Genomic DNA, 25,874 nt, shown 5'->3' on the forward strand with positions numbered 1-25,874 from the left:
ACAATAGAAACCAATATGGCGAATACCGCTATCATAATTAATATACGCTGATTTTATTTTAAAAAAAATGAATTAAAGCTTATATTATTTAACAGATACTTGATCTAGATCTAATGAATTTAATGGGAAAATTGTTCAGCAAACGAAGTAGATCTAGATCTAAAAGCGCCGGAGACGGCCGGTATGTAACTATGTTCTAATGTTGACTCTTTACTCTTTTGTCACATTTTGTGTTTATGTTTTGTCAGTTTTGTAAAATAAAATTAAAAAATTGATTTCTCAAATTTCTGAATCTGAGTATCAATCAATCATTATCATAAATATGATTTGAATATTTGAATCAATTTGTGTGATACTGACAGTGTGTCACTGTACTAAATAACAAGTGATAACAAGTGTATAGAATAATACTAATTAATAGTATAGCATAACTCGAGACACTTGATGGACTCGAGTCAATAATACTTATAACTTATATTATATATTATCAATACTATCGACAATAGTATTTAAGTCTATAATTTAGTTACATTATACCATGTGTCTTTTGATGTGATAAATTTTTTTCATCTTTGTAAATGTATTTATTGCTTGCGTCGAGTTGCTGTCATATTATACTTATTATAGTAGCTCTCAGTAAAATATAATAGCAGGTTAAGCATGCCTGCCAGTGGTTTAAAATGTCTCAAGGTTGAACCCTGCCTGCTGTCATTCTAGGGCAGGGTTGGACTTGGATAAAATTACCTTCAAATCATTGGGATTGAACTATCTAGCTGATATTCTTGTATGCAACTCAACACAACAGATTCTTGTTCAGAGGCTTGGGGCTTGTGAAGAAACTGATACAAATCATTGAAGCCTCTTTCACTCTAGATCTAGAGCACTAGAGGGCCGCATTAAAAAAATTGGGGAATGGGGGGCTGCATATATATATATAGATATATATATATATAACTTAGAAAGGTACGCTAGCTATAACTGTGTATAAAATCTTTTAATTCATATTTATACTGTATTATACATTCACTTTTTTTTTCACACTCTTTATTTTGGAATTACAAGAGTTAGCCATTTCTGAAACCAATTTTACTATTTAAAAAAATGGCTATTGTCTTTTTACATCACAACATTTCACCACGAATGTACAGTTTTACTTAATGTGATGTATTTAGCTTTTTACACTCAAGCATAATGTTCTGGAACTGTGGAACTAGTTTACTAGTTGTTATCGTTGTGACTGCTGTGACATTACATTCAGTCAGCATCAACCTCCGATTACAGTTGTTGAGTTTCCACATAAAAAAATACTTCTTGGGGTTCACCCCCCCCCCCACGAAATGAAATCCCCCCCCCCCAAGGGGGGGGGGGAAAGACAGACTTTGGTGACTGATTTTTTGCTTTGATTTTGTTTATTTTAGGTGAGATTTTAATATTAAACCATCACTTGCCCCAGCCCAGCCAAGGGGGTTTTGAGTTTAAAACCCCTACCAGGGGGTTTTGCAGTTAAACTTCCCTCTTCTATAAAACAAAACAAACAAAAAATAATGCAAACGACAATCCCCTAATTCCAAGAACATAACTAAGGAAGATTTTGATTGTAAAACCCCCTCCAAAATTTACTATGAATTCCCCTCTTCAATATAAAAAAGCACACACAGAAAATGCTATGAGCGTAGCCCAAGGGGTTTTGAGTTTAAACCCCCTTTAGCGGGGTTTAAAGCTAAAAATATCTCTTCAATATAAAAAAAAGCAAATTACACACTCAAAATTCTATGAGTGTAGCCAAAGGGAGTTTTAAGTTTAACCTCCCCCCTTCAGTGGGGTTCAAAGCTAAAAAAAAACCCTCTTCAATTAAAAAAAAAAGCAAATTACACACTAAAAAATCTTTGAGACTAACCAAAGGGGTTTTAAGTTTAAACCCCCTTTCAGCGGGGTTTGAATAAAAAAAGTACCTCTTCTATAAAAAAAACCAACAAATTACACACTCAAAATCCTATGAACGTAGCCAAAGAGGGTTTTGAGTTGAAACCCCCCTTCATCGGGGTTTGATGCTAAAAAAATACCTCTTCAATATAGTCTAAAACCACTCCAGATGTTTTTGAGTTTAAAATCCCCCTACAGAGAGTTTTGAGGTTGAAAACCCCCTTTTCAATATTATTCTAAAGCAAACTACACTCACCAAATTCTATGAACGTAGCTCAATGAGGTTTTTGAATTTGTTAAAAAAAAAACTCCAGAGATTTTTTAGTTTAAAACCCCACAATAGATGATTTTGCCGATAAAACTTCCCTTTTCGATATAAAATCTAAAGCAAGCTACTGTCACCTAATTCCAAGAGCGTAGCCAAGAGAGGTTACAAAATTTCTGCCAGTGGCTGGACTCCATTAATAAAGTGCAGTGGATAGTCATCTGCCAAAATTGAAAAAGACTAAATGTGGCTCAACAAAGATGGCTAAGACGGTCTTTAGGAGTCAGTTATAGGGATCGGGTCTCATTCAAGGAAATGCTTTGCCGAACTGGGAGTCAACCCCTTGGTAAGGTTGTGACAGAGCGTCACATGAGGTTTGTGGGACATGTATTCCGACAAAAAGAATTACGCATAATAAGAGTTGCAATGAGATGGAGGCCATTACGAGGAAATCGCAAACAGGAACATCCTAGAACAACTTCACGCCACACTTTCATAGAGGTCCTCAGAGCAGGTGGGAAGAGGCTTCAGACATTGCCAGCTACGGAGTTTTTGAAAACAGCTTGCTGCACTATGAGCCAAACGGCGCGGGAGGATCTAAGTCAGTAATAACCCCTCAACTCAAGAAAACATTAAGAAACTGGAACAGACACAAAATAGAGCAGTGAGATTCATAACAAACGAATATTCACATTTGACTAGAGTAACACTTTTAGTAAAATCACTAAATTTAGAAAGCCTTCAGGAAAGAAGTCTCAAAAGTAAAGTAGCAATTATACATAAAACACTGAACCATAATCTTCAAATACAAAAACAAAATTTAATAAAATACTCAGAAAGACAAAAACATAGAGGCACATTCCTCATCCCATAAGCTAGGACAAATTTGTACAAATGCTCCTTCTTCCCTAGTGCTATTAGAGCATGGAATGGGTTGCCTGAGCTAGCCAGGAAAACCAGTGACTTGGCAGAATTTAAGTCATTGGTTAATATGCATGGCTGAAGGCATGATGCGTAGGACGTAATCATCTTCTTTTTTTGAAGTAACCTCTGTATTATATAAGATAAGATAAGAATAGCACAGGTTTTTGAAATTAAACTTTTAATAGCAGAATAAGGCACTGTAGATACCTCAGAATATGCATTTTTTAGGCTTTCAATATCGAAAATACAGCGCTCCCCCAGACCCCATTGCTGGTAAGGGCGGGAAGTCTACAAATTTTTCACTAACTCCTGGAAGAACTTATTCCAGGGTATAATAACCGTATTCCGAAAGAATGAAGAGTCAGAATGTAATAAAGATTAATTATACATACACACATATATATATATTTGGGGGGAGAAAAAATCCCCCCCCCCCCCCGAAAAAACATCCTGGCTACGCCCATGGTGGACCTTAATAATGTGAACGTTTAACAGCAAAGAATTTTTAAAGTGTGGAAATACAGCCTCTGGCACCAATAAAAACTCATGCAGAAGAGCTGACTGGAATTTCTCTTTTATGTCATAATTTGCTTGGATGTATGTCCTCTGGGGCTAAATCAGCTTTTGGGCTAATTGATGAGCTGATGGTATTGAAAACTGTTATTGACATCTTAAATTTGCTTTTATAAATTCCACAATTAAGAAATCTAAATAAGTATTGTACTTTTAATCATTTCACTAGAAATAGTTTCTCCTTTCAGCAAAAGAAAATGACAAAACATGTTTTCTTTTGCTTGCCTGGAGAAATGGGAAAACTTTGTTTGAAAAGATTTAACATGCACTTACATTTCAAATGCAATGAAATCGTTATTATGAACAACATGAAGTCTGTCCTCCACTATTCGTTAGAAATATTAATAACAAATCACAGTCAATGTCATTCAAGGAACATACAAATTTCTTCCTTGAGATTTTATATTCTTCTCATTACCTTGCCCATGCTAAGCCAGTGGATTCTTCAGAATATTTGTTCTCTAAATTATGTACTTGTCGGAACTGCCTATGGTTAAAACCCCCTGTCTCTGATCAGTTTAATCAATGTGATTATTTTTTAAATAAAAAGTTAATATTTTATGCAGCTGTTTTCAAAATTTGGGGTAATCTTTATTTTAGAAAAGCAGCAACTGTTTTTCTCAGTCAAAGATCAAGCTCCATCAGTTGTTACACTTGCCATCTTGTTCCTAGCCTACACAACACTCAACATAGTTCTTCATGTCATTGAATAAATACTGCATGTCATTGAATAAATACTGATCAGAGATTGTGGCTTGGACTGAGTGTATTGAAGTATAGCCAAGAAGAATAATCTTCGTTTACTTGAAACTTCTTATAATGAGACAGTTTCAATTTATATAGATTTTATTTTTAATATATTTGCATTTTTATATGTATATAATGCCTTAACAAAAGTGTACAAAGTTTAAAAATTATTTACTAAACTTGTTTTTTTAAGCTTTACCAGGCCAGACTTGGTATCTGTTGCATCAGAAGCTGCACATGGAGGCTGTGGTGACACAAAGCTGACTGTGTCTAATTGCAATGTCAAACTTCAGCATACTGATGCAATTGCCAGCGTGGCCTGTTATCTACCAGGCTTGTGCCTATCAGGAAGTAAAGATATGGTGAGTAGTCATATTTTAATGTCAGTTCATTGGTCTTCCTCAGTCATGGAGCAAAGAAATGAATTGAAAGCCTGGACATTAGTTTTGTTTGAAACAATGCTGCTCACACAGCTGCCCCTCTCCATGCATCTGATATGTTCAAAGGAATCAGGCTCTATCAGTAAAAAATGTTTGTTTTTAAAATGTTTTACATGTTTCGGTTGTTCCTTCAGAGTTGAAGATAGTTTACTTCCTAGTCCAAACCTCCCGCAGGACGACGGGGGATGGGAGTGGGCAGGATTTGAATCCTCGACCATCGATAAATCTGAACGACAGTCCAGCGCGCAAACTGCACGACCAGGCAGCACTGTATGTTGTCACCAGCTGATGGTTTTTCAGAAGGGTTGACTACTGAAGCCTTTCCCTTGTTTAGGTATAGAAGCATAGGTTTGGATTCAGTTTTCCTGGTCAGCCAAGTCAGATAATGAACCACTCTTAACCAAGACTTAATAGTTTAAGCCTCTTTTGCCCATCTTCCTCCATTCCCCTATCACTTATAACAGTTCTACTGCACACTTTATCTGAGCCACGTCTTGTGAAGGCCAGGAGTTGGACTGGTTGTAGGAGGCTGATGCTATTTGCTTAGCCTATATCTTATACCACTTCTGGCAATAACAACCTTACAGAACCTAATGGCAGTATAATTTATTGTAAATTATAATGTCAGTATAATATAGAATATGTTTGAAATAATTAAATAAGACATTTAAATCTATAATAATTTATTAGTATGTTTTCTTTACAGATTAACTACATTTAACTATTTTCTAATTTTGTCTTCTGAGATCAGTAATATGTTTGATTTTCAGCTGAGCTGTTCGGTGTTGAAAAAGATGTATATATATTACATCTGGAAGATAATTTTTGTTTTGCTTTTTTTCTGTTTTTTTTTTGTTTTGTTTTGTTTTTACTTCTTGTAAAATGAAATCTTTCTTAAATTATTGAATATTTTCTATACTTAGAAATCAATTACTGTGGCTAAGAAGTTAATTTATCAAATCAACAACTGATCACAATTCATGTCTTTTGGAAAAATATTGTGAATAAAATGTATCTTTTATTTTATTAATGTTATGTCAATTTTAAAATTACATTAGGCTGCATTAACATCTAATTACTTAAATAAATACTATACCATAAGAACTTTAAAACAAATGACTGTAATACTCTTGTTGTGTATTGTTGAAGAATGCTGTGTTCGTGTGTCCATTTAGCACGTAACAAACATGAATAGTATACAAAGTCGTTTTTAGCAGATAACATGGCATTTATTCAATAATAATAGTAATGTACTGCACTTCTAGTTGTTACACCAAAATATCCAGTCGCAATATAACTACATCCGCATAACAGCTGTATCAAGTATATCCAATATACAAAGTCCTCAGGAATTGATATATATATACATATATATAACTTTACTTATTAAATCACATCCGCATCACAGCGGGTAACAATAATAATATGTATCCAGCTCCCAATACAAAATAGCTATCAAAATACATGTACTGTCTTACTGTTTTCAAGTGACTACTCTCAACTTAACTTAAGTTCCTACTGTCCGCAATGGACCAAAGGATACTAATGACTTCGTCTGCTTAAAAGTTACTACTCTCTTCAAGTGACCAAAAGATTCTTTCTTCTTACTTTCTGTTTCTATATCAGGAGTTTCACCTGTTTCACCCTCTTAACCTGAGGTGAACATATAGCAGGCAATGTCAACCGAGACTGTGACAATGACATACCAAAAGGATTTTGGCTTAACAAACAAACTGACAAAACTCCAGTTTTAAGATGATGTCAGCTCCTAATGTGTAATCAAAGTTTAGGGAGAGTACTGACAGGATCAAACAAAGAGTGAGATAATGACAGTGATGCTAATTTAAAATATATACTAGTAGGCCTACTTTTCCTTATGACATTTTTGTTTGGAGAAAAACATTGGTGAATTGACATCTCAGTCTGGACTAAATTTTTTGTCTATGAGATCTTAATTAGTTAGGATTAGTTTTTAATTCTTATATATTCATTATTTTAAAATCTTGATATGTTCTTGAATTTTTTTCCTAGTGTGTATTACTGTACAACTACAACAGTCAAAAAGTGATTAATAGATGGCAAGGTCACACAGGTCCTGTAACAAAGGTACAGTACAGTACAACTTAAGTTAGTAATAATTTGTAAGATTATTCTTTAATTGTGTATTAGAACCAAAAAATGGCTATTGCACAAAAAGTTTTCAGGACTAGGCTATTATGTATGGGATAATTTTGGCATGATTGAATCCCTAGACCAGTATATGATTTAAAGTTGATGCATGCCTTGTGGTGTGTTATGCGCTCTCTATGGTCCTGGGCTCAAATGCTGCTATCCCCCATCAGAGGCTTCGGCTAGGATGCCATTATTGTTAAATCAGAAAAAACATCCAAAATATGTCAAACATTTTACAAACATCATTTTTCTACCATTGTATACTTGGCCCACTCATATATTATTGTTTCTTCCAATTATAAAATTAATCTGTATGAGATGTCTCAGTTGTAATTTAAAATTTAATGAAATATATTAGCATTAAAAAAAAAAATTAAAGTTTAATTTACAAAAGATCAATTAAACATTGTGATTCTTGTTTTATTTAGCAAAATTGAAATTGCTCCATTTGCTGTAATAATTATAATATCTTGTAGATTTTAAAATTGACAATGTTTTGATATAACCACTTTGTATTGCACATTTTAGGTTTGTTATGGTTCATCTTGCAAAGGTGTTTTCAGCTCTTCAAGAGATAAAACTATTAAACTTTGGGAAATTGGAAATCCAAATTTTAAGCAAGACTTTGTTGGGCATTCTTTAGTTGTCACTGCTATCCATCTAAATAAAGGTAATTTATCATGGTCTTAGACAATTTATTTAGAAGTTTCAAAATATTGTACTAATTTCTAAATAAACATCAATTTTTTATACATAAATCCATGAGAACAGGGGTTCTCAACCTGTAGGCCAAGACCCCGTTGGAGGATGAAGGATCATTTGCCATGGATCACATATGATTATTGGAAGAAGGTTTTATTTTTAATATTCTGACATGCAAAAGTTTTTCCATTGACAATACTAATTTTTTGTACTGTACATGTCATTTGAGATAACTGGATCTGAATGATTTCAAATAATTTTACTGTTGTTGTATAAATTGTAAGAACAGTTTACTTGAGGTATAGAAATGATAGCGCTGATAACCTCTTGAAATGACTACAACAGATTGAGGTGCATGTGCAAAACTTGTTCATTCTGGAAAAATTGAAACTCTTTGGCAATGCCTTATTATTATTATTATAAATATTTCCATAGAAATTCATTTATCAGCAGCTCAACCTGTAGTCTACAGTTTTTTTTTTCTTGTTATAATAGGACTAGCTGAAATAAATATGGGGTTGAATGCTCTAAAGGCACTTCATATCCCTGACAATGACCACCTAACTCTCAGTTTAAGACCAATAGTCATCACCTAAACCAATGATTCCCTAAGTGGTCTTTATAGACCCTCAAAAACCTACAAAGACTTTCAAGGAATCTATGAAAGTGAAAAAATAAATTGGGGGTCTATGAGATGTCCACAGGGTCTACTATAGTGGATTTCATTTAGGCTTAAACGTGTCATGACTTTATTTTTTCACATCCCATTAATGTAATTATTTCAGACACTTATATATGATTGGTACCTTAGTTATAAATACTTATCCTTCTATTCAAATGAAAAATTGTTGTATTTAATTTCAATACTTGTTTAAACAGCTTTATTTTGTCTACATGTAACTAATGTTTAACAAAAAGAAATGTATTTTTTACATCATTGATTATTTAAAATTGGGATTCATTCCTTTTTTATCAAACAAGCAGTTGTTTAAGTGCCTTTTTATAATGATAGGAAACTAAATACACTGGAGGATCACTTGAGACGATGCCACCCTGATAAAAAAAATGAAGGTTTGAAAAACTTTCAAATACTAAAAGATAAAGTTCATAATAGACCCACAAAATCTCTCATCAGCATCATGTAGAGAAGATGGTGGTTTGTGAGCGTCTTACAAGATCTCTTTGCTTATAACCAAATACGGAAAACACTATAGATAAAACATTGATTTTACCAGCCACTGAAGTAGTTTAAAAACTGTTTTACGCAAACCTACACATCTAAAATTATTAAACGAAATTCTATAAGCAACAATACAGTTCAATGGCACGTCGGTGGTATGAGTTAAAAGCTTCTTATGTAATTATTTGCTAACGTCAAATACAGCGGATCAGCGGCAGCGCAGGCTCTGACAGGGTGTAGCGTTATGTGCTGCAAGTAATGGTCGCTGGCTATTTAATACATATCAATAGTTATTTTAATTGGTTTAAATTTGAATTTTATCTAACTTGTAATGTAACTTGAAATTACTATTTCACTTTTCAACTCACTACAGTTAGACATTTTAAAAAAAATGGAGTTCATGAATTTGCAAAAATGCAATATAAGTTAAGCAGGGGTTTACTGAAAACTAGAAAACATGGCCAGGGGTCTACGAGACAAAAAAGTTTGGGAACCACTGACCTAAACTGATCATAATAACAGAATCAGTATATTACATTTTGTATAATGCTAAGAAACAGTACATATAAAAAAAAACAAAGCTAGTGCTGCAAATAATCTATAAATGCTGATGTACCAATGACCAGAATGGACATGATCATCGATGATCATCATTGTTATAAAATTCTAAATGAAAACTTGTTTTTTTTTATCCACCAGTTAATTTCTGTCTTATTGATTTTTATATACAGATAATAGTCTCTTATGCAGTGGTTCAAGAGACAATTCTGTGAAACTTTGGGATGTGGAATCAGCAACTTGCATCAAAACTAACAGCATAGCTCAGAATTTGGTGATTTTACCTAAGTAGTTGTTTATATAATATGTTACTTTACGTACGCTTTCATTTTTTATCTCTATGTCTCTAATTATTTATAAGGTATTCATTAAATATTTTAAAGGTCACAGACTTAAAATTTATACCAGAATCTTCTTTGATTGTACAGACAGGGGAAGATAAACAAGTAAGGTAAGCATTTTGTACTTATGATTGGTATATTTAAAATATGGTACTGTACAAAAATATTACATTTTAAACAATAATATCTAATTTGTACATTTCAAATCTTATGTTTATGTTTAAGAAATCAACAAGTTAGGGGCAATAGAGAAATAACATTATTCATCCTTGTTACATATTCTTATACGAAAGTAAAAAGACTTGACCTTCCTATCACATTTGTTCCATCATTTGAACATTGGAGTATGTCTCTTAATACAATAGCTCACACTTGTGAATTTGTTTAATTATACACAGTTGTGACACAATATTAATTTAATTTGAATTTTCATCATTAAAACTCAATCTACTGAAAAAGAATATAAATCCTAACTTTAAAATGGATTAGAAAATCAGAGTAAAAAAAAACACAATATAAATTGTATACATATTAATACAATTCACTGATAATATTGTAGCTGGACTGACTGTATGACCTGATTAATTATGACTCCATATCTTTCTTTTATAGTATTTTAAAATTATAACAGTCACTGGCTTAAATTTATTTAGCAGTATATTTATAATAACCAAATGCTAAGATGGTAACTATTTATAGACTGGTTTATGTATTAAAATAATATAGATCAGAGCTAATAAAATGATTGAACAATTTAGTGTTACAAATATATATTTTTTAACCTCTTTTTTTATTGTTTAGAGCATTTGATGTTCGTTCCCTCCAGCCAGTTTTTACTTTACCGAGCAAGCAGTATATACAGATGTGTTGTGATGTTAGTTCTGATGGAAACTATGTAGTATCATCCAGCAATGGATTCTCCGGAAAAGGCTGTGAAGTCACGGTAAGAAAATACACACTCCATTTTCCATATTACAAAATCAATCTATAAAAAAGAGAAAGAAATATTTTAGTAAAACTTTAGTTTGTAGTATTTCAGACAATGGGGGGAATGATGCCAAATGGTAAAATGGTTGGCTTAATTCTGAATTGCTGGGTCCCAAGTTTGAATCCCTAGCTATGATGGATTTTTAGGATGCCCCTCAGTCCACCTAACTCTACTAGGAGGTTATAATATTGGGAATTCAAGGCTGGTTTGTCATGTGCTGGTCACATATCACCCTCATAAATCATTGGGCATAGAAACAGATCTGCCCCCATAGATTGCAGAAATATAATAAATGTTGGTTCTTAAATTTACGATTTACTGGATTAAATGTAACCGTAATATAAATTTGTAGTAGGGACCCAAAACCGAAGGAAAAATCTCACTTTTTAAAAAATTGCGTAACATTTTGTAAGTTTTAGGTATTTTTCACCCTACTACATCTTAAAGTATTTATATCCAATTACAATAAAAATGGTACTGTTAGAAAGGTTATTTTAAATGTGTAGTTATTGCTATATTTGTTTCATATTTTTAGCTCATTTAAGTTTAACTTATTTTAGAGTTTTAGTAAACCATTGCATATTATTTTATATGTACAGCAAAATATTGAAATAAAATATTATTTATAGTAATATTTTCTTGTAGATCTATTAATCCTCCTCATTTTGACACACATTGCATGCATGTAGGATTTATAGTTTTTTTGTTTCAAACTTTTGAAAATGCACATTTTTCGTGTTTTATACTTCTCTTTTTGAAATATGCTAAAAATGATAAAATGCAACATTCAGCATTAGTAAATAGATTCAAAATATTTTTTGACAACTTTGAAAAACATTGAGTGTGTTCTCTGTGTGCACATGAATGTTTTTACTAAGTTTCAATTCTCTGTTGATGGACTTTATTCTCCACTGTTTCTTGCTAGTCTTCATGGCTCCTTACTGTTCTTACCAATTCTTAATTTAAAATTGTGTTATTGTTAATTAACCTTTTAACTCTACTGTATCTATATCTATCTTTATTACTGTATCTATATCTTTATAGTGAAAGTATTATAAAATAAAAATCAAATCAATATGTTATTTGAATAACTTTAATAGGCTTTGCACTGTTTTCCTTGGTATGTAAAGCCTTAAGAAAATTCCCTATCTATTACATCTTATCCAATGTATTTAAAGAATATTCTCAGTATGGATATTATATCCATTGAAATGCACATATGCTCAGCTAGTTAGATCAAGGAATTTATATTTTATACAAAATATTTCATGAGTTATTCAGCTAAAATTCAAGAGATTGAACAATAATAATCATACATATGTGATATGCCAAATATCTTTCATTTAAGCCCAAGCTTATATACTGTTGACAAGAGACCAACTGCATGTTTTTATTGGTTATAAATTACATTTAAGTTTCTATTGATGCACAAAAGTACTAGCAAAAACAAAAAGTTTTTAACCAATAGAATGGACAATTATTTTTTTTTTAATCTACTTAGAGGTAGGAATAAATGTCTATACCTGCACTATAAAATTCTACTTTCTGGAACAGCTTTACTTTTTTAACTGGCTAAAATTACTGACATTTTTACTATCATTTAACCAGAGCTTTGGTTAGACAACAAAAGAAACTATATAAACTTATGGCTTCTTTTTTTTTATTTCAATAAACAGATCTGGGACATACGTTGCAGAAAATTGGTGAAAGAACTTTTTGGCCACCAGGAAGCTGTAGAAGCCTGTTTATTTCTCCCAGGCTCCAATGCAGGACATGTTATATCAGCTTCCAGAGACTGTACTGTTAAGTTGTGGAATGTTCCCACAGGAGGTATGTTATATGGAAGATCTATTTAAACTAATGTACATATTGAAGAGAAAGGAACGTTTAAATTATTAAGAAACATCAGGTAAAATTTTTTAAAAATCAAGTGTATGCATATTAATCTTAGTGCTATCATTTTTATTTATAATAAAATAAAAATTGAACAAGTAACATAAAAAAAAAAAAGTTACCAAAATGAATCAATGCCTATTTTATGAAGCTGATGGTTTATTCTATGTATTTCTTGTATTGCTTCATTATTGCCAGAAGTCTTTCCAGTGAGCTTTGCACAATCCAGTTCTATTAATTGTTAAGCTAATAATTTCTACATAAGACATAAGCACAATATTTATGAACAAATATTTTTTTTACTCAACTTTTTATTGAATACAAGGAAACATTTGAGTCAGGTGTGAGAATCCAAGCTGAAAGTAGATTCAAGTAAAGTAGAAATTTTTCTTAGACATGACATACATAAACTGCCAAATTTCTTGAAAAATTGTTATGCCTTTTTCAAAATCTGGTCCAGTGTGTAGTTTCCTGAGCACATGAAGAGTTTGCAAGCAAATAAGAGGAATTGCATAAATGTCTTGTTTTTTTGAACTCTTCATTGCAATCCAAGGAAACATTTTCAACAAAGAGTTATTCTTTTACAGGATATCCTTACAAGAGTTAATTACTATATTTGACTTTTTAACTAAACATTTTTTGTGTAAATAGATCTTAAGCCTGCTTATTAAAGTCAAAAAATTGTCAAATCCAAATGGTGAAAAATAGTCTACATCCTTATTAAAGATTCTGTGTTTTTTTGTATGTGACCTAGCTAAGTTTAATAGTTTTAAAAAATATAAGGAAGAGAATTCAGTACTTACAAAATAACATCAGCCCATATTTAATTAAATAATTTAAATCTTTGGATTTACATTATTTATTGATAATGGGAGTGTTAAGTCATGAGCAAGTAACATTAACTGTGTACTGTCTTGGATGAATAAGTTATAATGTCTTGGAGTTCTAAGAAAATGGTCCAATCTAAAATGAATTTAATTTGGTACAATAATGAAACCAAAAAATATTTAAGGTATCAGCATTAGAACAAACAAAAACTGACTATTACAAGACTAATCACATCAGCCATGAATCTTATTACAGTTCAGGAGACACAATGCTGTTTTAGTGGAAGTGGACCGTTGACCTCTCTTGCTGCATACCAGGATGGAAGGTTTGTTTAGAATCTATTTTGTTTATTCTTTTTGAAAAAGTTTTTAGTTTATTCTATAAGCTCTAATTTAAAATGCAAAATTTACATTTTATTTATTCTAAAATGAAGTATATTTTGTTTTTCATGGTTCCTTATTAATTTAAACTGTTTATTTTGTGTAAAACATATTCCACATTTGTTCTCGATTTCTCATTACAGTGTTCTAGTTGGTTCTTTCAACCAAGGCATACATCTACTCACTTTAAAAGATCAGAATTTTGTCCAAGTAATGTATTTTTGAATGAAACATCTGACCTAGACAACAACAAAAAATGCTACCTTCTTAACTGTACTTTGGTCGCAACTACTTCATGCAAGTACCTGCATTGTCAAATTAAAAATTAAGTCCATTTTAGCTGGAGTCTCAGGTGTCCAGTTTAGGAGATTCACATTGAAAGTTGTTTAAATACAAAATATATAAAGATTGTCTTTTTTGACATACCGTATTTACTACAGCTCTTTTACTAAACCTGTAGTTATTTTTTTGGTCTATTGGTTATACATACTATGTAATTAGTAAACTGAGGTGTTTAGAATTATTAGCAATTGTTTTGAACACTTACACTTAAGGATGTGCAAATTCTATAGTTTACAACCAAGATGTTACATGAGCAGAGCTATAACATTTTGGTTAAGTGGAGAACAAATTATATATCGTGCCCCCTCACCAAAGGATTGGAAATATTGAATGGGAATGCTGGGTTAGACGAACATTAAAAAATATAGATAGACTGTTGGAGCAAATAGTAGTTTTATTTCAATACCTGGTAATAAAAGAATTACAAGCAAGTTTTGTTTTTTTTTGCCTATTAATGCAATGACAATCTGATCAACTGAAGCCTTGAGATTAAATTATGCCAAGTAAATTTTATCAGGAAATGATCTGCTTGCAAGAAAAAGTTTTTGACTTTAAATATATAATTTAATGGAGTTTTTTTGTCAAATTGTTCTTGAAAACCTGTTATTTAACCATTGGATTTATAATGTAACATTACATTTTAAGCCTAGCTTCTCAGTTCTATTCAGTTGCTTGTCTTATTCATTTTGTATACAAATCTCAATGCCTTTTGTCTAATAATATTTCTTTTAACATAGGATTTAGCCAAAATAAATTTGGAATTTTACAAAATTTCACAAATTGTCACTAGTTATTTTTTTTATTTTGTTACAGAAATAAGCTAAATTAAGCTAAAAAACAATGTTAATGATGAATATCTTGTATTATAACAATTAATTAGTCTATTACACCTTTTTTTTTAACCCTTAACTGCCCCTCCATTAACTTCAGATAACATTTTTCATTACATTCAAGAAGAACATTAAGATCTCTTTGTTCCAAACTTTTAGATTTGTTTGTCATTTAAACTCATTCCCAAGTGTTTATGCTTGTTATGATAGGTGGTGCCTTAAGCCTACATTATGTCAATTAACAGCTCTTTTATACATTAAATTTTCATATTAATAATCATTAGATCAGAATTAAACAATGGAAAGATTTAAAAAACTTCAAAATGCACACTATTTGTTTTTAATCAAAGTTACTAATTAACCATAGTTGATAAAAAATCTTTACCTGAAATTCAATTCAGTTGTCAAAAATAATTAAGAAAATAAAATTGGCTCGCTTAAGCAGGTCCGGGCCCTTCATGGACTGAAGCGCCACTGGGATGGATGGATGTTATTAATGCCCAAAACCACAGGGAAGTCCTTTTGTTATTATGGAGTGTGTTTATATGGTGATGGTGGGAAGAGGTTAGCTATGGGTTGTGACTGATGGAACATAGGTGGCATTGTTGCCACTTGGTTTTAGTTAGGAGAGGCAACTCCTTAACACAGCGGTTCTCAACCTTTCACAATATACAACTCTGCTGTGACCCCCCCCCCCTTTTCCCAACAGCAATAGAACAGACAATAACCATCCTTATTTGTGATGGTCTTAGGTGACCCCCCAAAGGGGTCACAATTCACAGGTTGAGAACCCCTGCCTTAACATGTTATTATAGCGAGTTAGATATTATTACTTAAGTCTGCACATTTATTTCATTTTTCACAATTGATTTTGTCTGTATTATAAAAAAGTTCAATTTAGTTGTTTTTTTTTCACAAAGAAATTTATTCAAGCTTTTTAATGTTTTATTTAGTTAAGATACATTACACCTACGACTTATTTGTCTACCTAAAAAAGCTTGGTGCTTCAAGACAATGACCAGTAACAACAGTTGTAAAAAAATTTGTGAATGGGGTGAATTATAAATCTACATTGAACCTGTGTATATTTGTCAATAAAAGAAGTTTATTCAAGTTTGGCATTTAGAGATTAAAACATCCACATCAGTTTTGTTGGACTTGCATTGGAAATGCATACAGGTTCTGCATAGAAATATAACATGCTGATACTGGTTTTGTCTTCATAGGTTTTTAATTTTTTTTTTTTTTAATGTAACCTTTTCCCTCATTTTAAGGCTAGGGAAAAACAACATTTGGTTAAAGCTTGAAGGTTAACTTTTCCAGCTTCAATCCAATTTAGAGACTCCTAAATAAAAGTTTTAAGAACATTGCCACTGATATAAAACAAAACAAAAACACACCTATTCTGATGTTTTATTTCAGGACTACATACACTGCTCTTCAATAAGACTTCTTTTAACACTTAGTAGAGCAGAATTCAAACATTTAATAAGAGCAAAAAAAAAAAAAACGTTTTAAATAATTTAATTTTTTGTAATAACAAAATTACAGAAAAAAAAAATGGTTTTGACATAATTCACCCATTCTTTTTGTATGCAGTTTCAAATCATTCATACAATCTTTTACTCCAATCGAGCAAACACAAAATAATTTACAAAGTGTACTGTATTAAAAACAAAATAATAATTTCAACATGTTTTGGGTTCACCAAGAATATGATAAGTTGGCCATTTAACCTATAAATTAAAAAAAATTCTAGCATATTAGGCTGGTATGAAGACTTCATCGTTTGCTATTTGGATGTCCAGCACCTCTCATAGGCATTTTAAAATTAGAGGCAGCCTGGTATTGAAGCTGATAAGCCAATGGATGTATTTTGAAACCATATAACCTAAAAGAAAACAAAATAGTGTTAATTGAAAAAAGGTAAATAAAATTGGTACTATTATTTGTATGCAAATGCAAAAAAATACAAATATACCAGACACAAGTTCTTCAAATACTTTCTGTATGCTCAGACAGCATTTGGGAAAAAACAAAATCAGTTTAATGTCTTGTCCAAGGTTTTGAATAAACTGGCCTTGCAATATTATTCCAACCCAAATAAATGTGTGCAGCAAAAATTTTAAAACTGATTTATCTTTTCAGTGTTTACAAAAAAAAGTAGGGGTCTTGAACTGCAGATGATGCCCAGCACACAAAAATGAGCTATCTCTTTAGTTCACATCTAACCATCAACAATTTGTAATTTTTTAGATGTTGAAGCTGGCCATTCCTAAACACTTTCAAGTCTTACATTGTCCATTAATATACTAATAATTAAGACAAAATAACTTGTATTGAGCATTGCATTGTGACAAAATTAGTTTATCTGACATAATAATTATCAGTAACCAACCTTGGTACAAACTGATTGGCAGGCCTCTTTGGTCTGTACTCAGGGTGCACCATAAAAAGCATGTGTGGGAATCCAGTGCCGAAATAGGCTCCATCTGTGTGGTGGTGCCGAGAAGATTTTGGTGTGTATGCATCCTGACATTTGGGGCAATACAATTTTACCATTGCCTCTCCTGGTACATCTGATAGACCTGAAAAACATATAAACATAAATATTAAAAGTGGTGAACCATGATTAAACCAGTCACTTATTTATGGAAAGGGTGTCATACAATATTATTCCATTGAAGGGGTGAAGTAAAGCTATTTTAATTTTTTAGTGCCACAAACATTTACAAGCCAAAATGTGTGTGTGTGTGTGGAAGGGGGGGGGGGAACGCTGAAATTATACCATCAGCCGATCCATTGGAAGATGAAAAAAAAATATAAAAAAACTACTATACAACCATTAGTAGACAGCAGAGCTCTAGATATACAAGAAAAAAAGATAACACATTCCTTTCCTACTATTCATATATACTTGATATTTTAAATAAATTTTCATGCAGTTTAATTTATTTGTTGTAACAATTTGCTTTTTATTATATTACTTGAGTACATTGTAAACAGGAATAATTAACCCATTCACTACCATTGCAACCAAATATGTCCTACTCTCTTTGCTAATCCGTCAGATAGCATCCGGTACAGCCAACAACAACGGGACTTTCACAAATACTATACTAAATACATTTGATAATGATAATGAAATTGATATAGATACTGATCATGAGAATTTAGATCTACATAGATTTAGTCCTATTCTGAGAGCGATAGTGAAGCAAACACAGGATCTAAATCTAGACATAGTGTCAATAAGAATCTACACATTTTTTGGATATTTTGAAATAGATCTAGTTGGGGGTGTACACAACTTTGGCGAGGACAAGTGGTTAGGTCAATTTTAGTTTGTCATGATAGAACTAATGGTAACTTAGACAAATAGATATGCAGAACAACAGTTTGCAACTAAGGGCCTCAACGTCACCAATTGGAAGCCAGTACAATTCTCATTACATCTATACATTTTAGATGTAAACATAATTTTTGGTGTTTAAGCCTTCTAATTTCATAATAACAAGGTCAGTAGCACTTTTCCATAACAGAATTCTAGGAGATTTTTTAAGGAGGAAATCTATGTATATATGTGTGTTAGCCAGTGTGTAATATGATGTAAAAAATAGAACTTTGCATTTTTAAATCAATAATTGGTACTTGAATGTTCAGGTAATAAATATTTTGCCACCATCCCACACAGAACAAAAACAATGTTATCAGCTGTGGTATGCCCACAGAAAATGTAATGAAAGATATCAACAAGTAACAACTTGACTGTCATCCCTAAACATCCCACCCCTTTTTTTTTTCAAAGATTTATTAAATAATATTACAAATGGTTGCTATTGCATTTTAAAAGAAATTCTTAGAAATGCCTACATAATGTTTATTCTCTGTGGTGGAAATGTATATTTTTAGTTCCTATGTGTATCTTATAGAGACTAGAGTCATAGTGTGTATTTGAGGTAATGTTTTATTCTACTAGTAACTGTGCTTGAATCCTCATAAACAGAGCCTGCAATATATAGGTCTATTTGTATGTTGAGAACTGTATTTGTAGACAGTGCTAAATAAATATACATAACTTTACTACCGGGTAACAAACACTATATAGATGCAGAAAAGTTATCACTGACTTATTTTTAAAAAGACAATATTTAAAAGCTGCATTATTCGATAGCATTAACCAGAGTGGAGAATGGACAAAATTTTAGAATTTCAGGAGACTTTTCATTTTTAAGAATAAATAAACTCTACTAGCCTTTGAATAAATGTTACAGGGTATCAGAAATACCTTATGCAATTAGAAATAAAAAAGGAGGGAGGGGGGATCACCAGCTTAAAAAAAACAAGCACTTGAAAAATTTGTTGTCATTACATTGTGTACAAACTATTAAATTATATATCGTTAGAGATCATCCGTTTTTCTTTTTTTTAAAAAAGAATTTTGTTATTATCAGGTGTTGTTTAATGTTTTTAAAGCTATATATTGTAACATCACTCACTATATGGCATTTGGAGTAACCCCCTTAGCTTAGTATTTGGAGCTATACAGCTGAAGTATGGCATAGTAGCAAAAGGGTTAATATTACACAATTATATTAGATATAATTAAAGATTTAAAACAAAACTTTTTTTAAATGTCCTTTTCACAATTAGATATTAAAATGAACAATCTAGACACTTAATGATAGAATATGGCCCCATCATTACCAAAATAAGTTACTATATAATAAAAATAAAAACACAAAAAGAATAGATGAAGTTAAAACAACACAAAATGACAAATTACTGAATGCTCACCTATCAATCCAAGGAATAAAATATATATATGAAATGAGTTAAATACATATGAAACTATAACACATATGTGCTGCAACTATATATTACAACTTACCTATAGGTAACATCGGCTGATTTTCACAGTAGACTCTAGGACAATAACCAAAATCACCCTGCTGCCACTTCTCTATCTTTAATAAAGCGACAAAAAATATTTAAAAAGTGTTAAAAGCATTTGAAATTAATTAGTTCAGATACTAATTTTATTTGGACAAAAACACCATCGACAAGAATGAAAAAAAAATATGTTTGGGTTTTCTATTTAATAAACGAAAGAAATGAGTCCTTTACAAAACCTAACATTAAAAAAAAAATCTAAGACATCTGAGGCCTCAATCCCAACTTTTTAAAAAAGATTTTTTCCCAGATAGATTGAAAAGCATGAAACTGAAATCATATGCTCAAAGCTTCACTGTGACAGAAAAATGATACATTTATCATACCATTTGTAAAATGGTTATGTAAAGCATTGATGTTTATTGTAGCTGTTTTATTTACATCTTCCCCATTTCCTTACAACAAGCACAAGATATTTCCCTAGTGTTGACGGGTTCCTACTATTTGTTTTCACAAGCAGCTGGCACAATGCCTCAGATCAAATGAAAATAGTTTAACTATTTGGATTTACTTTTATAAATATAAACATAATCTAGTTAATACAAGATTGGAGTTTTATATCACTTGTGCCAAACTTAAACTATGATATAGACTAAATGTAATAAGAGTTAAAGTGAACACAATGTTAAAGGTGAAAAATCTAGAATATTTTAATTTACTCTTTTATACAGAATTAAAGCAAATGATTCTTTAAAACTTTTATAAATATATATATATTTTATAGCACAAGTATATGATCACACACTCACAAATGCATTCTGCATATAATATTGTAATAAAGTATATATGTAAAACAAAACATAAAGAACTGTAATAAGAGAAAAAAAAAAGAAACCCAAATAGTTGCACTAAAATATTTGTTTTCATCTTACCATTTGAGCAATGCCTCTGTTTGTCATGATGTAACGAGCATGAATCAGGCCATACAACATTTCAGCAGCCTGTTCTATTAAGTCACTTTGATTTGGATTTTCTTCAAGTTCATCATCTAAATAGCAATATCATTTTCTTTCTTTAAATAGTACTAGTATGTAATAGATACATTTGTTGGCTAAAGTTTAAGGCTTTTCTGCACTTATTAATTATGATAATTTATTCAAGTACATTTTATTTCATGCAACACTATTTGGGCAGTAACTTTAACAAGTAAATAGAATACAAAAAAAAACAACATATGAACAAATTTAAAATATAACAAGAACAATCCTATGTTTTTAATCATTGGCATAGAAAGTTAAATAAATGAACATACCAAAAGAATAAACAACAACTTGCAAACAGTGAAATATACCATTTTGACAAGTCCATTGTTGGTGAGAATAAATCTCATATGAATAAGGCCATAAACCATTTCAGCTGCCTGCTCCACCATATCCCCTTCTACATTATCTTCATCTTCTTCTAATTAAACATAAACAGTTGTCAAAACATTCCATCTCAATTTTAAGGTATTCTTTAAGGAAAAAACTAATCAGATGAAAAGCTAATTAACCAGTTCCTGATCTAGAGTCTTTCAGAGATCTCAGAACAATAAAATGTAGCAAATATTGTAACAAGCCATTTGATTTTCCCTTTATGAACCTACATGTCACATGCAATGTAGATATGCCTTTAATCAACTAGTGAACTAAAATGTGTAAACAAACAATTTCTTAGGCCACAAAGCAAACATGTTTATAATTCAGATTAGTAAAAAAAAAACAACATCACAGCCAGAACAGCCCACCTATTAGAAAAGACAGGAGCGTGTGAAATGTAGAGATTAAGGATGTATCATGACTAAATTCAATTAACTATAAAAATTTTAATTTAAAGCACTTCTAGCCCAACAAATTTGATATTTATTGAACAACTTATTTCAAGTGAAATAGATATCAAAATGGAATAAACACACAACTTAAAAACTATGTAGTAGGATGAACATAGACCCAAGCGAGAGGAAAAGCCCAGAACAGAGTCTGATGGTAAATCGCCCTGTGGTCTAGTGGGAGCCAAAAGGATTAAGTCTAGTTAAACTATACTGAAATGCGTACCTTTATTTATCACGTGGTGTGTTAACATGCATTATTCAACACCGATCTTGTGATTTAGAAAGAAGTGGAACAATACTTACTATCAATAGCATGACAACACGCAGCCCTTTATAATTTATTTAAAAGCTATTTATTTTAAAGCTTAAAGTAAATTGCGACAGCAGGAGATTTTTTAAAATGAGATTTGAAGTATCTAGATCTATGCTACTGTACCAATCCGAACTAAAAAAATTTTTTTGTTGTGAAATTATAGGTTTTATCTGTGCCTGTGCCTACCGCCAAAATGAAGTATTGATTAGTTGAAATGATGATCAATTACCAGGTTCAAGATCCAAAATCATGTCTAATGCTTGTCTGTAATGTGGCACTTGTTCATTAAGTCCAGTCAGGTTAAACTTATCTTGAATATAGTCTTCATCCACCTTTAAAATCAATAACCATCAATTTGATAACATATATAAATAAGTTGGGACATAAAAAGTGAAAAAATAATAAAAAGGAAGAAATTATTATTTTTTAAAAATATTTTATAGTAATGGGTGACAAAAATGTGACCACTACTACCTCACAAAAAAATTCATTTCCTCTTAATCCACAAAACCATGATATCCATGATACTTCTTCTGAGCTACTCATGTCTGTTAGATACTAAAAAGAAAAAAAAAAAAAAAAAAAGCTTTTCATTTAGAATTAATTATATTAAATCACAGTTCAGCAAAACATTGAAATTAACAGTTTAGTAAGAAAATCATAATTAAATACAAACACCCTATTAATTTTTTTTGTATGAAATCAAACAATTGGTTTATGAATCAAATAAATCAGCTCCAAAAACAGAATAAATGTTGGCGGGCTCATTAGCATATACTTAGCCAACCAAAAAATAATAAAAAATAACCCTAGGCCTAGGAAGAGGTAAAGACATCCTGGTACCATAGGGAAAAAAAAAATCCTGGCCCTGACTTGACCTACAAATTTGAAATTCTTTTTTCTTACATAAAAAAGACAGAGCTAGATCTAGAGGTATTTCCCTCTTCTGAACACCCCATATTTTCTAAAATTAACGAACACCCCACAATCTTTGTTAAAATGAGCCTCTATTTTCATAGCTATGACGAAACTAGTCCATTGTTTTTATTTATACTCCATTTCTTTATAGTTCAGACACATGTAGTTTCATTTAGTCTGAAAAACAAGGGTTTTACACAGGTTCAAAGAGCACTTGTTCTAGGACAGAAGGAGGGTAGGTCCGGGGTTAAGGAGATTTTTTAGAAAATTTAAGTATCAGCTAAACACGAACTATCTAAAATGCTTCTGAATAGGCCTAAAAACACACACGTCATAGTCTATGTGTAAATATGGGGTGTTTCATAATATTCATTTGTCACAATCAATGACACTAACGAATGCTATTTTAATGTTGAAAATGCATATCAAAGGGATGTAACTCAAGGCCGGGAAATGTACATTTCTTTGATCTATTTTGTATAGGTCTAACATTTTCTTAGTTAATTTTGCTTTTGTTTTAGATGTTAAACTAAGTGTGATGTAAATGAGTAAAAAGAAAGGGAATATCACTAAACATAGTGCTAATGAGGGGCAGAGTTGGACATAATCTAGATCTAAAATCTAGTCTTAATTTTAATATCAAGTCTTTCTAGATTTAGATCTAGATCTATATAAAATAGATCTAGCCTTTTCATTCTAATTCAGTAATTCTAGATCTAGATCTATCAAACCTATCTAGATCTATCAAACCTATGTAGATCTAGATTTGTTTTTAAGAAAATAACTTTGAATTTTTAAAGAGATCGAGATAGACTTAGAATACTTAGATCTATATATATATGCCAGTGACTATTAAAGTAAAAAAAAGTATTAGAACTTTCGCTTGAGGTTTGCATTCGCCATATCATTACATTTTATTAAATGAAAGACGACAATGCTGTTTTTTTTCTTAATAGCCCGTAAGATCGGCTTTTTTCATATTGAATGACACCCAAAAAGACAATTTTGTCTATTTTTCAGGAGATTTTTAATAATTTCAGGAGATTTCCAGGAGCTCCTGGAAAATCAGGAGGCCGCGGGAACCCTGCCCTTATGATGAAAAAAAGTTTTTTCCTATGGTCCTATTACTACGCATTAAAAAGACTAAAAAAGTAAAATGTTAAAAACAAAAAAAAAAAGTTTTCAAGGTTGATGACCCATTAAAGAACATGCTTAAAGTTAAAGTCTCCTGAAAATTTAAATAAAAAATATTGAACAAGAAGAAAGATATGTATGCTTTAATTTTAATAACAAAAAACTAGACTAGTACACAAAAAGTCATAATTTGGCCATTTTGGATGCCAAAATTTTTTATTCAATTCAAACTTTACAATTTACGAAACCAAAGCCAAGGCAAAGTGGCCCAATACCAAAGAAGGAAAAAAAATACAAAAAAATCATAACTTCTCTTCTACTTATCATAGAAACATAATTTTGATATATTTGTAAATGGGAAACCAAGCTCTATTTAATCTTAATGATATCAATTACAAAACAATATCATTCAATATGATCAAAACACATTTTTTTTTTGTTGAAGTGCCTGGCTAAGGACTAACTATTACTAAGACTAAGGCCAAGGCTAAGAAGGAGTTTACAGAGTCGCCTAGCCCTAACTGCCCTAAGCCTAAGTATCGTCTATTTAATGATATTACTAAGAGTCTAGAACTAGATACAAATTTAGGTTTACTGTTACTCTATATAATCTGAGATTTAGATCTACCAGATATAGATTATATTTCATTACCTTGATATCTCTAGAATCTGGTTATCTAGTTATATTTCCCAATCTAAAAACAAAAGATGTCTACTTCTATAACCGTTTTTATTACTGCTCATGCGCAGTGTCTGAAATTCGTTCAGTTAAAATTTATGATTACAAAAAACATTGAGATAAAAAAATGTGGGAGGGTAAATCTAAATGTGAACTAAATGCAGATATTAAGCACATTACAATACACCACAGAGTACTATATTCGTTTGAATCATTACATTACATCAAGGATAAAGCATGAAAAATATATATCTAGATTATATTCTAAATCTCTATAGTCTAAATATCTAGAAAAATGTGATCTAGATATCTACTTTCTCGATTTAGGTCGGAAACCAAGTCTACATTTTTATATTTACTCACGAATACCCAAAATAAAAACACGGAAGTGTTTTATTTTTGCATCCTGACCGTCTTTTAGATTTCATAGAATTTAAACCCACGTTTGGATTTATCCAGATTTTTAAAACTAAGATCAAGACCATATCTAATAGATTTCGAATGAAGCAAATTAAATGAAATCTAGGCCTAGATCTAAATGTAACACATAGATCCAGATCATCAGATCTTTTCTAATCTATCAGTAGCACTGTGACCAGTAGTGTGACTGTCTTGTTGAGTTTTGTCTCTATCGACACTATCGTCTACGACTCTAAATCATGATTCATCTACTAACTAGACTACTATTTACCTATTATAACTACGACTATGCCTCTATGATTTAGTATGATTCATCAAAAAATACATCTATATAGAAGTCTATTTACTATAATCGTCTAGATCTATATATATATTTAGGTCTAGAGTTTATGATAGTTTATCTAGATCTAGATTTGATTTTATTCTAATTCGGTCAAAACTGAGAACAATAAACAAAATGGAAAGGTCATCTTCCAGGACAATGAGTCACAATGTCACACTGACCCCCTTCCATGTTCTTTGTACTATACAATATAGACCAGATGTCCTAGATAGAATCTA

The 25,874-nt window shown here is 31.2% G+C and overlaps 2 protein-coding genes across 5 annotated transcripts; one reads left to right on the forward strand and one right to left on the reverse strand.

The window, feature by feature from the left end:
- Positions 1-15,794, forward strand: LOC106062179 (WD repeat-containing protein 31-like). Of its 2 annotated transcripts, none has more exons than XM_056042563.1 (10): positions 1-181; positions 4,626-4,794; positions 6,904-6,978; positions 7,573-7,714; positions 9,658-9,758; positions 9,913-9,935; positions 10,627-10,768; positions 12,490-12,643; positions 13,790-13,859; positions 14,058-15,794. In XM_056042563.1, exons 1-10 carry the CDS (start codon positions 114-116, stop codon positions 14,137-14,139), a joined length of 1,026 nt encoding a protein of 341 aa, XP_055898538.1. In that variant the 5' UTR covers positions 1-113; the 3' UTR covers positions 14,140-15,794. The 2 variants fall into 2 exon arrangements, with proteins under 2 accessions (XP_055898538.1, XP_055898537.1); XM_056042562.1 differs by having other exon boundaries at positions 9,868-9,935; positions 14,058-15,793.
- A 691-nt stretch (positions 15,795-16,485) lies between these two features.
- Positions 16,486-25,026, reverse strand: LOC106062178 (casein kinase II subunit beta). Of its 3 annotated transcripts, none has more exons than XM_056041995.1 (7): positions 24,867-25,026; positions 22,637-22,720; positions 22,392-22,494; positions 21,331-21,437; positions 19,978-20,053; positions 17,485-17,674; positions 16,486-16,977 (listed from the first exon to the last, which is right to left on the reverse strand). In XM_056041995.1, exons 2-7 carry the CDS (start codon positions 22,706-22,708, stop codon positions 16,869-16,871), a joined length of 657 nt encoding a protein of 218 aa, XP_055897970.1. In that variant the 5' UTR covers positions 22,709-22,720; positions 24,867-25,026; the 3' UTR covers positions 16,486-16,868. The 3 variants fall into 3 exon arrangements, with proteins under 3 accessions (XP_055897970.1, XP_055897969.1, XP_055897968.1); XM_056041994.1 differs by having other exon boundaries at positions 21,331-21,440; XM_056041993.1 differs by lacking the exon at positions 21,331-21,437 and adding an exon at positions 20,912-21,027 and having other exon boundaries at positions 24,867-25,025.
- Between the last annotated feature and the right edge of the window lie 848 nt (positions 25,027-25,874).

Source organism: Biomphalaria glabrata, chromosome 9 (genome assembly GCF_947242115.1).
Source record: "Biomphalaria glabrata chromosome 9, xgBioGlab47.1, whole genome shotgun sequence".
Taxonomy (NCBI): Eukaryota; Metazoa; Mollusca; class Gastropoda; family Planorbidae; genus Biomphalaria; species Biomphalaria glabrata.

Excerpts from the sequence above, each read along its gene's own strand:
- LOC106062179 (XM_056042562.1), top strand. The coding sequence starts at position 114 with ATGAATTTAATGGGAAAATTGTTCAGCAAACGAAGTAGATCTAGATCT. Across the intron at positions 9,759-9,867 it reads ACAGCATAGCTCAGAATTTG|GTCACAGACTTAAAATTTAT; the intron begins GTGATTTTACCT and ends AATATTTTAAAG. Across the intron at positions 13,860-14,057 it reads GCTGCATACCAGGATGGAAG|TGTTCTAGTTGGTTCTTTCA; the intron begins GTTTGTTTAGAA and ends TTCTCATTACAG.
- LOC106062178 (XM_056041993.1), bottom strand. The coding sequence starts at position 22,708 with ATGAGTAGCTCAGAAGAAGTATCATGGATATCATGGTTTTGTGGATTA. Across the intron at positions 22,495-22,636 it reads GAAATGAATTTTTTTGTGAG|GTGGATGAAGACTATATTCA; the intron begins GTAGTAGTGGTC and ends TTGATTTTAAAG. Across the intron at positions 17,675-19,977 it reads TCAGCCGATGTTACCTATAG|GTCTATCAGATGTACCAGGA; the intron begins GTAAGTTGTAAT and ends TATGTTTTTCAG.